Source organism: Balearica regulorum, chromosome 3 (assembly GCF_011004875.1).
Source record: "Balearica regulorum gibbericeps isolate bBalReg1 chromosome 3, bBalReg1.pri, whole genome shotgun sequence".
Classification (NCBI taxonomy): domain Eukaryota; kingdom Metazoa; phylum Chordata; class Aves; order Gruiformes; family Gruidae; genus Balearica; species Balearica regulorum.
Window position 1 is genome coordinate 3,167,152 of NC_046186.1, and position 17,460 is coordinate 3,184,611.

The window sequence follows — 17,460 nt, forward strand, 5'->3', positions numbered from 1 at the left end:
TGCAATTTTTAATACTTATACGGGACACATTTTTAGCCCTCTCCCTCAATAATCTTTCAGGAGTATCACTTTAAGAGGGGCAATAGGTGTATTTAAAATAAATAGTAGATGTTCAACAGCTCTTACAGGGACGATATAGTTTTGCTAAGGCACTGTAAATGAAATAACTAAATATAATTTTAATCTTTTTGATTTGAAGATTTTTTCCTTGTCCTTAAGGTACTTCTCTGCAGTTCCTCTGTCACATCTGTAGTCTGCTTTCCTTTTAAGAGGTGCTTCATTTTGTCTCTGTCCCCATTGGTCTTTCATCACACTGCGCATAATGTCTACTTACTTTTCCCCAACATTCTCATATCTGTGTTCTAGATATCTAAATTGTCAAAATTATATCTTTTTAAGCTCTTACCCACTTACACAGTTTGTTTCTGTTAAAGACTTTCTCAGAAAACAGGTTGCTTTGGGCATTTTTAGAATTTTTTATAATTCTTTTATTAGTTTTGATGGACTTAAAAGTGTTTGTCTAGTATAAATTACTTTTCACCCTAGTAGTCTTTTTTTCTGGAAGCTCTCTGAGTGTCTGTCTGTCGTCATGAAGTTCTTTGCTCTGTTGCTGCCTCTTTTCGGTTTGATGTCTGTGAGAGGTCTCTGGTGAAACCAGGTTGCCTGTACTGCTTTTTGCGTATTTGTTTTTTGGGAAATCATGAGGGAAGTCATGATCCTGATCATATTTATGTAGATCATATAACTGTCAGATTAGTTTAATAAAAGTTAGATATGAAAGAGAAGCTTTCAGAGTACGAATATAGCAATTTGTCCCTTTTTTTTGCGTTCTAGCCTACAATTCTCAGCTATTAAGATATGTACAGTTTTCTCCCAAGCACTATGTCGATATGTACAGTTTTCTCCCAAGCACTATGTTACAAGAAGCATAAATATTCAGGCAAACTGAAATGCAATCTAGAAATAATGGTCTCAGCTTCCTAATCATTTGTGATCGTGTGATTTAGTGGGTTTTTACGTTCTTGCACCCATTTAAGCAGCCTGTGCTGCTAGGATGGGCTCTGGAAAATCGCTCTCGAGTCAGTCTTTCCTCTCTGCAACCAGCTGCCTCTATTCCTAGCAGATGCAGCGGTCGGAAGGTTCCTGCTCTTCAAAGACTTGTCCTTTGTTTCTCTGTGTCTCAAAGCTTTTTGACAATTGTATTAATATTTGGTTTATTCACTGCTCTTTAGAGGAAAATTTCAATGTGTCAACCATCTTCCCTCATTTTGCAGTCATCTTCTTGTCGTAGGGAACTTCACTTTGGAAGCTGTTGGTATTACGACTCTCTGTTGTCTTTGGCAAGAGAAGGGCATGACGCAAGTCCTAAAGCCCTTGTCTGACTTCACACCCACCAAGGCAGCAACTGAGGCAGCATTTTTATAATTCAGTCAGGATTTAGTCATTATACACAATTCCATTTCTAAAATGATCGCAGTCTGCCACCTCACCCATGTGGTCCATCTCAAATAAACTACATGCCTTCATGGCACAACTGAATTAGTTCTTAAATTCATGCGGCTGAAGATAGCATCTGATTTACTGAGCATGTTAGAAAAGATATTTTTTTCTGGAAATAGTAGGTAGTATAGCCAAATTATTACAGTATGAAATTCTTACCTGAAGTCAAAATTGCATCACCATATATATTCCACACAATATGAAAAAACTGATTTTCTTTATTTTCTAAGCATGGTAGTATTGTTTCCCTTTGCCCCACACTAAATATTTATATTAGGTAAGGTTTTGCATTTGAGTTTTAAAAGAACAGAAATGCTGTCAGGCCAGGGCTTGTAGTATTTAGAGAAACTGTGTTGCATGTATGGAAAATTAATGATGAAGAACACAATGTGCTGGTGGGTTATGCTCTGCAAAATGGGGATAATGGAATCCAAATTTAGAAACTACTTTGAAGTCTTTCGGATGAAGGCATGGTGCAACTGTGACATAGTATTAATCTTTTTTCCTCAAAGTTTTTCATGCCCATGGATAACAGGATATATTTCCTGAGCAGCTCTTTATTCACTGTGTTTATCTGTTATGATAAAAATTGTCAACATAATTTCATTAATTTAATTTTTCAAAGGAGATTTGCAATGAAACAATCTTCTGAGCTACTAAATTCATAACTGTATGAAAGCAGAAATCGATGATACCAGAAGCAGACTAAAGCTGTGTGGAATGTCATGTGGTGGGGTAATAAATCTTGTGCTTTAGTTAATGGCTGAAATCTGAGTTGCAGTTTGATACAGGTCTTATTCCCTAAGCAAAGGGCAATGAGTTGAAGTTGGATGCCCCAAGGTCTTATTCTGTCCCCAGTTCTCTTCTATTGCCATACTCCTTTTTTATGTTGTTCAAGAATGACCTGTATACATAATGCTAATCAATGAATCAATCTGTTTATAATTTTAAAAAAAAGCATGTATATGATTAAAAGACAGTCTTTTATGGTATTTCAGTTTCTCACAGCTTTGTTACAGCAGTCATCTTAGGTTCTTTAATAAACATTTTTTTATCTGACCTACTAGGCACAAGTATGTCAGGTAAGGAATTAATTCAAGGGGAAGCGAATGAGTAGGACTGCAGAATACAAGGACTTAAGTTCTGAATGACCTTTTTTTCTTCTGAGGAAACTAAATTCACTCAATCCAAAGTATCCAATAGAAATCTAAGTTCAGCAGTTTGAGATTGAATTCTCCCCAAACACAGAATCTAGTGTTGTGGACCACTAAATCCTTCCTGTAATATGAATAATTTTCATCAGGAGAGTATATTTGCATTCATTTGATAGCGGGTTTGTCATGGACTTTGGACATACTTTTTCCTAAGGAGACTGTATAAAAAAAAAAAGTCTTTCTTCCCTTATTTTGAGTTTTTTTCTGTATTACTGATATGCTTAGTATCTAATACAGTGTAGAGAAATACACACATGAAATGCAGCAACTTTGAGGAATGTCAAAGTAGAAGGTGATGAACTAAAATTCTCGTATTATCTTCCATATAAAATGAGTGGGGAAAATATAATAAATGTGTTGTGGATTTTCAGTCCTCTTATAAACACCATATAAACAAAAGATATAGTGTTAATATAAAGTTAAATCAAAACTGTATATTGTGCTGTTACTGTGCCTTTAGGAAGGCTTTGGAACAAGTAGTAGATTTTCTTGTGCTTTATTTGAGGCCATGGAAATAAATATATTTGGAATAAAAAATGATGGACATTGTATTTTGTTATACTTTTCCAAAGCTTGGATCCTAGTCTAGGGAAGAAAATGGAATGATTTGTAATGCTTTCTGCTATTAAGCGTTTTGGTCCCAGCGAGGAAAGTGACAAATTCAGTGACATTTTTCAAAACCACCTGTCTTCAGTGCAGCATCTTCATTGTACCATTGTGTGTTCATCTGACCACATTTTTGACCTTTTCATGAGCTACATTGTGATTTTTCAGTATTTGAAAGTCTGCAAGAAATGTTTTTGTTTCCAAGAGCAAAGCTTAAAGTTTTTGTAAGAGCAATGGTTATTTTAGCATGCCATTTTTACAGAAAACGTGCAGTATAAACCAGTTATGCCCTAATTCTTGGCTCCACTGCAATGTAAGATGCTGTCAATAATACAAGATTGCAGTTAGTTATGAGGCTAAGGTTCTGTGATTCCCGTTACCCTTTCTTTATTTAATCCTTCATGTTATTAATTAACTTTGTAATTAATACGTCCTAACTTAAAGCTAGCGTTTCTCATTTGCGTGACCACTTATTTTGTTCTATATTCACCTAATCTAATGTTCAGATTCACACAGGCTGGATGTTACAAGCCTGGCATTGCATTTCCTTGGTGCCAAGTATAACCGGTTTGTCCGTAAACACAATTTATGGGCATGTAAAGGCTCCAACCATCTGATGTGTAAGTTTAGGGTTAAATTTGGGCTGTTAAATGAGAACTTTGTCAATGTGGCTATGTGGTGTCTTTCTGTTCCCAACACTGTAACTGAAAGATTTTAACTGACCTTTATAAAGATCATATAGAAATTGTAGTTAGGTTAGAGTCTACCTCATCAACCATGATGAAAAGAAGATAATATAAAAGTCCCAACTCTTTGTACAGATAACAGTGTTTGGGATAGAAAGGCTTTGTTAAAGCTAAGTGAACAAAGGAAAAAGAGGGGCAATTCACTCATATATTCACACAGCATTTAAGGCTGGTAAGGGCTTACTGCATTATTTAATTTGACATCTTTTATACCATAGGTCATTATGTTTCATCCAGATACTATTTTATTAAGCCCTATAACTTTTTCCTTTAACTGGTATTTGTCTGAAGTGTCTCTCCCAGAAGGAAATCTGATTTGATTTGAAAACATCAGGAGATGAAGAATCAACCCCTTCCCTTGGTTTATAGAACGTAGGTTTATGGGAACACTGAATGATCCAACGGTGTAGTTGAGCCACATAGTGTTTTGTAGCAGATAACCGACTTCAGTATCTGAAATATGTGCCTACTTTTCCATCTGAATTTCCCAGGTTTCCATTCCTACCACTGGCTCTTGATATGCCTTTTCATTGCTTGTTCAAAGACTCCTTTTGCACTTAGTCATTCTCTTCCTGAGAAGATGCTTATATCCGTTAATTAAAAACCTCCGGGTTTTCATTTTGAAAGGCTAAACGTATCATGCTCTTTGTGGCTGTCACTGAAACTATTTTTGAGGATCTACTTAATGTCAGGATTGATCTCGCCAATGCTGTTCCTACCAACCTCGTTTTTACTTAGGCATCCCAATTCAGTCACTCTCCCATTTTATTGCAATATAGCAATGAAATTCTGTATTTACCTTCTTGTCTAATGCCACCCTTGCACTTTCCTCAGAGATTGTTCCCCATTTGCAGGTATGGTGTGTGTCACTTGTTCCCTTATGTAGAGATTTTATGTATGACTGTTTTTAATACATTTTAATTCATTTTTGATTGAACGAGCCCAGCGCAGCAAGTATTACACTTTATAAGACTATCCTGTCACCCTTCTCATCTGAGTTACCCACAGATTCTGTAAGTTGAGACTTTTTATTTCTTTAAAATTACTGATGCAAGACTTTAACAGCAACAGACTTTGTACCAATCCCTGGAGAGGACAGAAAAAAATGCTGCCATTCAGTGCTGGTTCCCTTTAGACAATTTTTTTAGAACCATCATTTAGACAATTCTTAAGCCATTTAACATGTGCACTATTGATATTGTATAGTGCTAATTTTTTAATCAGACTGTCATGAAGTAATAAGTCAAATGCATTAATAAAGTCCAAGTCTATTACATCCATGCTATTACATCCTACATTTATTACAACTAGACTTGTAATTTCATGAGAGAATGAAATCGAGTTTGGCTGACAAGACCTATATTAGGTATATTTAGGTTGTGGATGCCCCATCCCTGGAAGTGTTTAAGACCAGGTTGGATGAGGCTTTGGGCAACGTGGTCTAGTGGAGAGTGTCCCTGCCTGTCTTCAACATTTTTTCTTCAGTTGAATGCCACATGAGATAGTCTATTGTATTGTCCAGGAGCAATGTCAGACTAATCCGTAAGATGATGTGGTTCAGCCAGCTCAGTCATCTCTGCTGCACCTTGGCTTGCAAAGCAACACAACTCAAAACAGAGGTATCCCATCTCACCTATCGCAACCAGACTGATTTGCCTAGGACACAGACATTTGTCCCACTACAAATGCTAAAGAAGTTTTCCACTGACATCTGCAAGAAACCACTGGGATATTTTTTGAACCTGAGAATCCTTTTCAGTTAAGTTAAATCAGAATATACTCTTTAAGAGCACCGCAACTGTGAAAAGCACTCAGTCCAGAGTGAGCCCAAAGTAATGCCTCCTGAAGTGCTTGTAGTGTGCACATTCAGCCTAATGAAGACATAACCAGTGAACAAATTTTGATGTCTCCTTTTATCCTATAGGCTATACAATTGGTTTGGTTTTGGGTTTGCTTTTTTTTTTTTTGGGGGGGGGTGTTTTTTTTTTTTTTTTTTTTTGTCCTTTTATGTGTTCTTCAATGTACAGCTACTTTAAAAATAAGAATAGAAAAAGTGTCAGTAGTAGTGGTCTTGCTTTCAGATATTCTGTTCAGTGTCTGATTATCAAAACCGATTTGCTGCTAAAGAATACATGGGATTTTAGCAAACAAAAGAAGGAACTTTTTATAGCTATGCCATATACATTTTCAATACTCACAAATAAAAATCAGGTTCATTTAGTAGTTTTGTTTTGCAGATTTTTAGAAAAAAGCAATACTCTTTGTGCAAATTTAATCTCCTTTATTTTAAATTAATTCAGCTAGTTTTACTGAAAAATGTGACTCAATTTCTGTGAAAAAATTATCAATAACAGCACTTGCTACCCCATTTTTCCCTGTCACCTATTCTCCTATTTTTGATTTGATGGGGTAAAAAACCGAAGTGATTCTAACAGTCACGACAAATGCATTTTATAGCAGTTCATTGCTCTATCAGCAATTTTCATATCTTTTAAAATTTTCATTTACTGTATAATTAATCTGTCCTCTACTATAAAAAAATAAATAAAATGTGAGAAAATTCCTTCTTTAGATGTATGCACCACATTATAGCTACTGGTTATGTTACTTTCTGTAGGCACTAGAAGAGACATGATTTCCTGTGGTCCAGGCAGAAGTTTCTAGAACATATGGAAAACTGTATTTTGATTAACAACTGCAAGATTGGCTGGCCGACAGTGATAAATTGGCTTCTTGCTGTATAAGATTGACATATTTTAATACAACTGTCTAAAAGAGCATGGATCACACTGAGAAGGTAAAGCATTATATTTTCTAAAGCAGAAATTCACAGTGGATAATAAACCAAACATTATCTCCTAGTTCAATGCTAACAAAGTCATTAAAGTTATTGGAAATATAAAGAAGAAAGTAAAAAAAGAGTAGCCGCATGTTAGTGCCATTGTATGCCTGAATATATTTTACAGTTTCTTCCCAACAGTGGGAAAATCACCCTGAAAAACTGAAAAGTAGTCCAGAAACGATGAGTTGCAGGAGAGGAATGCATAGGGACGGGCTGCTCACCATCTCTGCAAACATAACTATGAGGGGCTCTCAGAAGAAGCCAGTGGGAGCCAAGTTCAGGTGAAGGCAGCTGGTCCTTCACACATAGTGTAGTAGAGATACCACATATGCTTTTTCAATCCTTCCCTGTACATCTGTTTATGGCCATGGCCAGAGAGAGGCTGGCGGTCTGAACTAGTACATTCTTATGTTCTCAAAAATAATAATAATAAAAAATGATTGTACAACAGATTAATTAGAAAGATTGTATTGTATCAGGAATAGTGTGGCCAGCAGGATCATGGCAGTGATTGTCCCCCTGTATTCGGCTCTGGTGAGGTCACACCTCGAATACTGTGTTCGGTTTTGGGCCCCTCACTACAAGAAGGACATTGAGGTGCTGGAGTGTGTCCAGAGAAGGGCAATGAAGTGGTGAAGGGTCTGGAGCACAAGTCTGGTGGGAGCAGCTGAGGGAACTTGGGGTGTTGAGCCTGGAGAACAGGAGGCTGAGGGGAGACCTGATCGCTCTCTGCAACTACCTGAGAGGATGTTGGTCTCTTCTCCCAAGTAACAAGTGATAGGACAAGTGGAAATGGCCTCAAGTTGTGCCAGGGGAGGTTTAGATTGAAGATTGGGAAAAATGTCTTCCCCCAAAGGGTTGTCAATCACTGGAACATGCTGCCCAGGGAAGTGGTGGAGTCACCATCCCTGGAGGGATTTAAAAGCTGTGTAGATGTGGTGCTTGGGGACATGGTTTAGTGGTTGGACTGGCAGTGTGAGGTTAATGGTTGGACTTGATGATCTTAAAGGTCTTTTCCAACCTGAATGATTCTATGATTCTATTGATTCACTTAAAATATTCAGAAAAAAAGATAAGGGATGACTTCCTAGTAGTCTTTGACTGCACAGAAAGATATGTAAATAAACAAACTCAGGTAATAAATAAAATGTTTGTTGTCTTTGTTTTTCTTCTTTGTTTGTTTTAAAAGTGAGAGGTACTAACCACTCGATGAAGTTACCTTGACTTTTGGTGGATTTTCTGTCCATTCGGTTCTTTGAGTCAAGAGCTGTTACTTTTCTAAGTACAAAATATGGGCCGGCTCCAGTGAAATTCTGTCATCTGTGTCAGGCAGGCAGTCAAAATTATCATAATGACCCCTTCTTAAAAAAACTATCAATCCGCAGTTATTTTGTTACTTTGAAAGTGAAAAGGTAGCAGTTAAGTAGATCCCCACGGTGTGGGTTCTCAGTGTGTTAGTGTTGAACCCCTTGTTTGTTAGTTTAACACGTTGCTGTTTTGGAAGAAACTGTAAATTTTATTAGCGATAATTACAACATAATAAAAATTCCCAGCCTAGTTTGGAGAAACAGATGCTCAAAAGACCTACTCCTTTTTCATGGAATACTTTGCATATTCACTAGGGCCTAGGCTTTAGCTAGCACAAATTGGTTTAGCTCCAAAATCAATAAGCACTGAAATGTGCATCAGCTAAAGATGTGCCACCCATTTCTTTACGTTATATTTAGACATTTCCTAGATTCAGGCCCAGCGGGTAAAGAGAGGCAAGTCCTCTTTTATTAAAGTGGGGCGGAGGGAATAGTTTCAGCGTTGCTTGAATTTTATAATTTAATTCACCCAGGGCTGGACTAGATAGAGATGAAGCCCACGTGTCACATAGTTGCTGGGTGGCTGGGTATTCACAGGTAAGGTGCTCTCAAACCAGCCCTTTGAAGTTGTTCCACTTTGCAGGAAATAATTAAATGCTTACTGGATACAGCAAGTTAAAAAGAATGAGTTCGCTTCTATAATCCATCGGCTTGGGCACTCACCTGGGAGATGATTAAGAAGGTGAAAATCTAAACACTATTAGGAAGAAAAAAATTGAAAAGGAGCACTGAAGTGTCACTCAGATGTCTTTTTCTGTTGCTCTTTACAGGAACATTTTTGCCAGAGTTTGAATCCCCACTGAAAGAGCTCACTGTAGCTAATCCTCTGAGAGTGGCTATGTTTTCTAAGTGGGAAATGGATATAGGATAAACAGACAATCTGCTGTTGGCACACAGCCCTCTCTGCCACGGTGTAATAAAGTCTTATCATCTGCAGCGAGGTTCTTCAATGGCTAAGCTCCTTCTAAAGCTGAAGGAGAACTGAGCACCATAACTGGAAATCCGATAATGGCACCTATAAATAAAGGATTTCTATTTGCACAGTTAACAGCAAATGAAATTATATTTAGCGATTCAATACATTATTTAAAAAACATGGTTCACATACTGAGCTTTTTTGGGGAGAAGACTTCTAGAAATGTTCATACTTGTTAAAACTTTTGTAACTTAAAGTGAAGCATGCTTTTACCATGGGATATTAAAGATCAGCTAATTAAAAGCAACAGGTGAACCAAGGACACCATGACTCTGACTTAATATAAATGGACCTTTCCTGAGAAATTCTGAAGGAGGCACTAAGGTGAAGAGCTGAGTGTCACTGGAAGAATAGACTATCACTGATCATTTTAAACCGTTTCAGCTGCTCAGTGTTAGCCTGTTAAATTTCTTGTTAAAAGACACGCAGCTTTTTTTGAGAACAAGTGGGTTTATTGTTTCTCTTTGATTACTGCCTCTCCTTTTTAAGAAATCTTACAGAAAAGATTTGATTAGAAATATTTCAATGATGTTTTTTCCAACACAGAGGAGTGGTTGGCTCGTTTGATGCCTGCTCTGTTCTTTTGGCGTTGTAGTGCAAACCAAATGTGTGAAACCCAAACTGAAACGTGATTATTCTGTTTTCATTGTCAAACTTAAGCCTAATGCGAAAAGTGAAATAAGATCAACAGGGAGAACCCAATTTAAGTTCCCTTTTGCCACTTTGGCTGCAGCCGAGTCATATTTGGCACCGATGAGCTGGTAGTTTCCGCATGCTACTTGGGGTAACCTCGTGGTATCTTTTGATTCCTTTTTGTGGGACGTATTGCACCTGTGGAGAGATTGCGCTTTTTCTTTTCCTGTCCCCTGATGCTGTTTTCTCTCTGTGCTTCTGCTAGGAAATTCTGTGGTTAATCTGTCCCACATGGAGCCTTTTACCTGTCTATTTGCTCACGTGTACCCAGTTGATTGGTATGGCTTCCACTAAAATTGTTTGGAAGTAGGAGTGCTCACCACAAATGATTAAGATTGTTCTTAGTAGAAATAGCCACATCATATCGTGAAAGAAAATCCACTAGATTGTGGAAAGGCTTTGAGGAAAATTAGAGGTGAATCTGATAGGACCAGCAGCATTACCTCCTCGCTTTTCCTCTGAGGATGAATATTGATTTTAAATATGCTCTAGCTTCTAACAGTCTGTTAGCCACACATCTGAGGATTTTTTTTCTCGAGGTCAGGCTATAGTTCTCAGAGTAGCACCATTATTTCCTTATTCAGAGGAAAAGAAGAAAGCTGATTCTTTGAACTTCTGGATTAGTCAGAGCAGACAGTGTTGACAAGATGTAATTGCTGCTTCAATTGAGAGGAAAGGTAATGCCTCTGTTGTTTTGAAGTTCTTTAAGAAACTCTCTTGTGATCTAAAGCTAGTCATCTTAGACAAGCAATTTGCTCCTGAGTGATAAGAACCTTTCATAAGCTTCACATTGGCTTACAAAAAAAAAAAAAATTGAAGTCAGAAGCCACTCCTTAATCTCTTTTTAGTTATACAATGTAGGCTTGTGAGAGCTGGACAAATCACTGTCTGCTCTCCTTCTTTATCTCAAGCAGCAACAAAAGTCCTGACCTGGGCTTCAGCTAATGCAAACCCCATTGTTTTCACTGATAATACATATTAAACTATCAAATCTGGAATAAATTCCATCCCTGACCTAAGCTGACCATCAGCTCATGCCATAATATAGAAAGACCATTTCACTTTTTTCTTAAACCAATTATCTCTGACTTGTATTTTTATTCCACTAAATGCATGATCCCTTTCTGCTAACCTATCCTCAGAATTTGGCTTTGGCTAATGAGTTGCTTCCATGGACTTCAAGAGGCGTAGTGCATGTGGCAGAGGAATCGGGCCATCGTCTGCCTGGACAGTACCCTGGTGGACAGGGTGACATGGCTTTAGCTACAGGTTACACCAAACTTGTGTATTTTTGTCTTTTAATCTCAGTGAGCATATCTTTGTTGTAGTGTGAAGCATACCAGGTAGGAAGGAATTTGATTTTATCAAAATGTTCATTACAGATATCCCAGATGTGTCCCCTTTTACTCCTCTGCTTTCTAGACTAAATTTAGTCCCAGTCTTTTAAATCTCTGTTAACAGCTAGCTCACCCCTCTGTGCCTCATTTAGGTTTTCTTCATTTCAGGTGCCCCATTAACTGATGTAATGCTGTCATACTTTTCCCTGTTCTGTCTCTTTAATACATCCTAGCGTCCTTTTTGTTTCTTTCTAGTTTCTTTTTTTTTTTTTTTTTAAATTCAAATTTCTCTTAGTTCTGAATTAGTGTTTCTATAGAACACTCCTCTGTTGTTACTCTTCGTCTCTGATTTTTCTGGTTTAGTGACAGCTAATTCACAACCCATCACTGGGTCAGATTAAGCTGGTTGTTGCGCTGCGTGAAATTCAACAATTCTATTGAGTAAATCTGAAGTTTATGCTGGTATAAATGAAATAAAAACCTGAACTAGTGTGATCAAGGAGCTTATTGCATCCCCATCAAAAGGCAGATCTCTGTCCAGTTTACTTTTTTTACTATTTACTTATTATGAATTAACTGAAGAATAGGATATTTTTTCCCCATCTATGCATACATTATCACAACAAGTATGCCTACATTTATAAATTGTAAGATATATAATATTTATAAAGTATGAAGTATAAAATGCTTGTTTAGCATTCAGTGCAATGGACTTTCACCCTGAGGTGTTTGAGAACTCATCAATCTTTTGGTTACATTTGAAATGAATTATGTGGCCAGATCCTTTACATTTTGTGAAGCTGGGTCTCTTAATAATATTGTGAGTGATTATACACATAAGGAGTGAAAAAATTGTGCCCATAATGTAACTGAAAAACAGGAATAATATGTTTTAATGTGCTATAACCCCTGCTAATCTTCCTTGAACTTTATCTGCTGTCATAAAGTTCAGTCAGGCTCTCTTTGACTCTTTTTGAAGCCATTTGGCATCAGTGGTTTGGATGATGTGAAATAGTTTGAAATTATTTGTGTGATCTTGTGTAAACACACCCTTGAAATTTGTTTTTATAATCAATTATTTTATCCATATCTTACCTCATGGAAATAAAGCCCAGTTTTATACTGTCAAGACAACTTAGACATACAAGTTCTCATATTTTAATGTTGTATTTAGAATATTTTGAAATATTTTACTAGTTGTCAGGTATAAATATTTAAGAGCTATTCATTTTTTTAAAATTTAATTTAATTCATTTTTCCTGTAAGCTGACAAACTACTGTAATAATATCACTGTCTTACCTTATTGCCTCTCTGGATAGTTTATTTCATGATGGCTTTGTCCAAACTAGCAGACATCTTAGAGCTGACACATATATAAAATATTGTATAAAAAGGCTTAAGTGTAAATGGTGGTAAATCAAAACACCTTTAGGAATAAAAAGGAAAAGAAAGGATTGTGATTTGAATCTGAGATATAAAAAACGTAGATATGCTCTAGCTAATTGTCACTAATAATGTCTGATTTTATTTTGTCTTTTAAGGTAAAACTGGCCACACAGAGGCTGTACGAGTAGTATATCAGCCAGAAAACATCAGCTTTGAGAAACTGCTCAAGGTCTTCTGGGAGAATCATGACCCGACACAAGGTAGAGTGATGAGTGAGCCAGTATTTAATTATCTTACTAATTACAGCTGGGATAATTAGTGTTTGAGCTGCATGGAAGAGATGAACCTTGAAATCACACTGGAGCTCAAGAATATGATTGCAGACATTTATTGACAGAGAAAGAGAGGGAGCGAGAGAATGAGAGTACAGAAACTCACAATACCCCTCCTCCTTTACAGCTGTCTGTGCTGGGAAAATTCCCACAGAGAGGCACAGTAGACAATAGAATTTTTTTTTTTTAATCTTGATTATGACAATTTCTTCTGTAATGCTATCTTTTGTCTCTTAAATTAAAGCATATTTCTTCGCAGCTTCAGAGCTGGTCATTTTATTTGTGCCAAGGACCTTTATCCTTCATAAAAATTTTTGTTTGTTTTTTATATTTTTCAATGGCAGTGAATATCTTTTATGATTTGAAAAAGGAAACAAAAAGAGGTAAGAGATGGTGTGTAGAGGCGAAAGTAGAGCATTCTAGCTATTTACCTTATTCGAACCATTTGATTTAATATATCTTTCTTGGAAGAGTCTTCGTGATGACATTACACACATCTGTGCAAACATAAATGGGAAACTGTGTTGAGAAAACATTTTACATGTTTATATAGTTTCAATAAACATCATCCTTTCTACCATTTCCCAGAAATGTTACACACAGTAACTCATTTCAATATTTTAACAGCTATCATAATTATGACACTTGTTACTACATCTGGGAACAAAAAATGCAGATGATACCTTCAAAATGTGATACCATCCCGGGAAAAAGTAACTCTGGGAAAGATCCAGGGGTTATTGTGGATAAGTGTCTTCCAGTGATCCCAGACCACAATGCAAAGACAAAAACGGCTGTTGCAACTCCTGCTTATATGAAAAGGGAAGTCTTAGTCAGGAGCATGAAAGCTATTTTCTGTGTGCAGAGTCAGTAAAATCTCAGAACACTTAGTGCAGTTTCTCTGTGTACGTACCAGAAATTATACAGAGATATGGCTGGGGATTCAAAGGAGGGACAGAAAAAGGATTTAGAGCCTAGAAAACTGGCCTGGTGCTGGGAATAAACGTGTTCAACTAGTTGAAGAGACATAACACTATGATCAAGTAAACTTTACAGGTACTTACGTAAGGAGCAGATACCTCACAGTGAGGTTGACAACCCAACCACTGGTAAGCCATAACAAGTTCCAGTAGCTGGAAGCTAAAGTTTGAAAAGTTCCACCTCGGAATAAAATAGTTTCACAGCTCTCCGTGTAATTAAACATTGGAGTCTTTTTCCATCACCATCCTTTTCAGTCTTTAAGATGAGATCGTTTATCATTTTAAAAGAGGTGCTTGATTCAAGTCATGAGAAGAAATTCTATGTCTGTGTGTCAAATGTGGTGGCCTATACTGGGATCTGTTGATTTATGAGCCTTCCTTCTCAACTCCTTCCCTTATAGTTGTGTCAGAGCAATTTGTCTGCACCATCCTTGAAATATTTGCAGCTCTGCATTAAGACCATCTTCAAATCATGCTTCAGGGCCTTTGCGGTTTGCTCATAGGGGTCAGGAAGGAGTTTTTCTATCCTACCAGTGGTTGGTTTTAGGTCTTTTTTTCTTCTATTTTCTTTGGATTGTCAGAGATTGGCCATCACCAGAGGCTGGCTTCTTTGTAATGGGCTGGTTTTTTTGATATAGCAGAGAATACTATTTCTAGATAATTGGCTCATGTGTCTTGCTCACATTTTGGGATTCATCCTGATTGCCAGAGCTGGGAACTAATGGGCAGGACTATGGGGTTCTTCACCTTGCAGAGCAGCATGAGGAATGGATTTCTGCTGAAATAATCTGGGCAACTACCACCTAATCAGTCGTCTGCCATGTCTGTAGTCTTGGCTTTGACAGCGTACGGTTGGGCTCTGCCTGCGGCACACATACAATAGGTCAGTCTCTAAAGGACTTCAGTGCTTTAGGCTGACTGAAGTTCACAGTGGTACGTGGATGAAGTGTAGTAGTTGTGATAACAGGTCAGATCAGCTGAATTTATGATTCCTTCTGGCCTTAAAACAAAGTAAAAATGGTGACATTATGTCTTTATATTCACCTTGCATTCTCACATAACTGAGGTTCAAAATATTTCCAGTCTGTGCTTTCAGAAGAAGGTTGGATGCTGGCAGATGCATGATTCACTCTTTGATTTCTGGCAACTGGGGAAACATCACCTAATTAGCCTGGGCACAGAGCCACGCTAATGTGGCTGTATTCCTTCTGGGATGTGAGCTAATATCTCCACATGACTCTGAGCTGTGTAGATACCCAAGTCATTCACAACTGTCTCAGGCATCTATGTGGCACTGCAGTGCTTGGTGTAAACATACCTAAGCCTTTTGCTAAGCTTGGCTCAGTAGAATTTCCAAATGGTTCTTCTGTAATAATTTGCCAAAAGTGAGAGCATCACTTTATCCACAGAGAAGATGGCAGTCTTCTCTGAAGACTTTGCATACCCCAGACTTGGATAGGTTACTTTGCTTATGTATTTTTATGGTTGCTTAACGCTAATCTCTGTTCCAGAACTTTGCAAAGTTCATCACATCTCTACCACCTTTCTTGATTTGAGGAAAACCTAAACCACGAGGTCCCAATTTCAAGTTTCTTTGTTTTGTAAGATAGGGATGAGATGCTTATATACCCTTTCAAGTTTGAGCAGTTAGCAGTTGAAGATCTTTAAGTTGAGATTGTTTCTTTCCTTTGATTTGTATCTACTCCCTGCTTTCAGGTTGCTATGGGAAACAGGGTTTTATGTAAAGATACTGAAAGTGAGAGTTATTTCTCTGACCTATGATCTTTTTCTCCTTTCTGAGGTTCAGCTGTGTGCGCACTGTAAGTCTTATTTAGCCAGCCTTATGGGAATGCAGGAGTCTGTCAAAGAGAAGTTTTTTACTAAGCAGATCAATTAGGAAGATTTCTTATTCATGAAATTCAGCACACTCTTTGGATGAATTCAGTGTCTCATATAGCCAGTGAATGCTGGACTTCTTGAGTACAGCTCTCACTCAAAAGTATAAAGGCTTCGTTTGTGGCACTGACTTATCTTTTCTCCAGAAGTTGGGTTAATGCCATTTAAGCCCTTCTACCCCCAGCAGAGATAATGGACTTGTCTAATTGTTCTAATGTCATTAAATATCAAATATGTACATTCTGTTGCAGTTAAAGACCTTTCAAATATCAATCTAGATGGTACCAAGTTGCTAAAGAGTACAGACTGGCAGTCTTATGATTCATTATTGTATGAGTGTATTAATATTCAAAAGTTTCTGCTTTCCAAACAGTTGGACCTCCTGCCTTCAAGATGAGACTGACATCTCACTGGGATTCGAATTTTCTCTGGGAGGCAGTCTGGGTCTTGTTTCATGAAGCTCTTGAGTCTGAGTATTATACAGAAGCCTATTGAAAAGCAAGAACCTTTGATCAAGTCAAACAGTCTATGAGTTGAAAGAGATTCTCCCAAATGAGCATCTCCTAAGTGTGGGGCCCTGATAAAGTCCTCCTTGACTATTAATTTAGGCTCTATTTTATAATTCATTACATTTGGGATACTGAAAAAGCAACAAACCAACCCCTGACTTCTGCCAAGTGACATATGGTTGTCATCTCTGTTCAGCCTCTAATGCACAGATCAGCATTCCTTCTCTCCTAGGAATGATCTTATCTATAAGAGGATTGCTCTGTATAGCTCTATAAGTGCTTGAGGTGGTTGCTTTTTTGCCACTGATACAGAAGAAGAGAGTGAATGTGATAGGCTTAAAATATGGCAAAAGGATCTTACGGCTATTCACTTTGTACGTAATTTTAATTTTCTAAAGTTTATAGAGGTGTAGGGCAGATTCTGTATTGTCCTGGTTTTGCGCTACAAGGCCACCCTCAGAGCCTGCCAGATTTTTAAGACATAAACCTGACCATCTCCTTCAAATTGGACCCTGACGATGGTTCTGCTGGCACCTCCATGCTGTGTGTCTAGAGGGACGTGGACTTTCAGACCATAAGTTTGTCTGTGCTGTGCCTCAGCCTGTAGTTTCACGATTGCTGTAAGCTAATCTTTGACTTAACTTTTATGGAAAAGGGCAATTTTCTTCTCTCTCCCTGACCCGTCTGCAGGATACAATCGCTTTCTTTGCGTTGATACTGGCAATCACAAAGTTCTCTGAACAAGCTGAAAATTAACCCTGCATGAATTGAAGAGAAATGTAATTTTCAGCCAGGAAAATTTTATTGCCAGGAGCATGAGAGCTAGTGGGACCACCCTTCTGGCATTAGCACTGTCCTATAGTGTGTCAGCCAATCGTGAAACCCAGCTGTGCTTATGTTCACGGAAAAAGATGTCGTATTTTATCTGATCAGAAAGTTTGGCCACTCTTCGTGGGGTGTCGGAAACTATTTCTTCAAACCTTTTGGAAAAACCTATCTGATATCAGGGGCGTCTGTCATGGTGCAAATGTGATTCCTGTAAAGCATATTACTGTTCATAATTATCCTGACCCTG

The 17,460-nt window shown here is 37.7% G+C and overlaps 1 protein-coding gene across 2 annotated transcripts in view; it reads left to right on the plus strand.

Annotated features, from left to right (window-relative positions):
* Nucleotides 1-17,460, plus strand: part of MSRA (methionine sulfoxide reductase A) — a 292,761-nt gene that overhangs the window by 164,513 nt on the left and 110,788 nt on the right. For both annotated transcript variants that reach the window (XM_075750377.1, XM_075750378.1), the window contains one exon: nucleotides 12,824-12,928. In XM_075750377.1, the coding sequence (XP_075606492.1) occupies nucleotides 12,824-12,928 (105 nt within the window). The remainder of the gene's footprint in view (nucleotides 1-12,823; nucleotides 12,929-17,460) is intronic.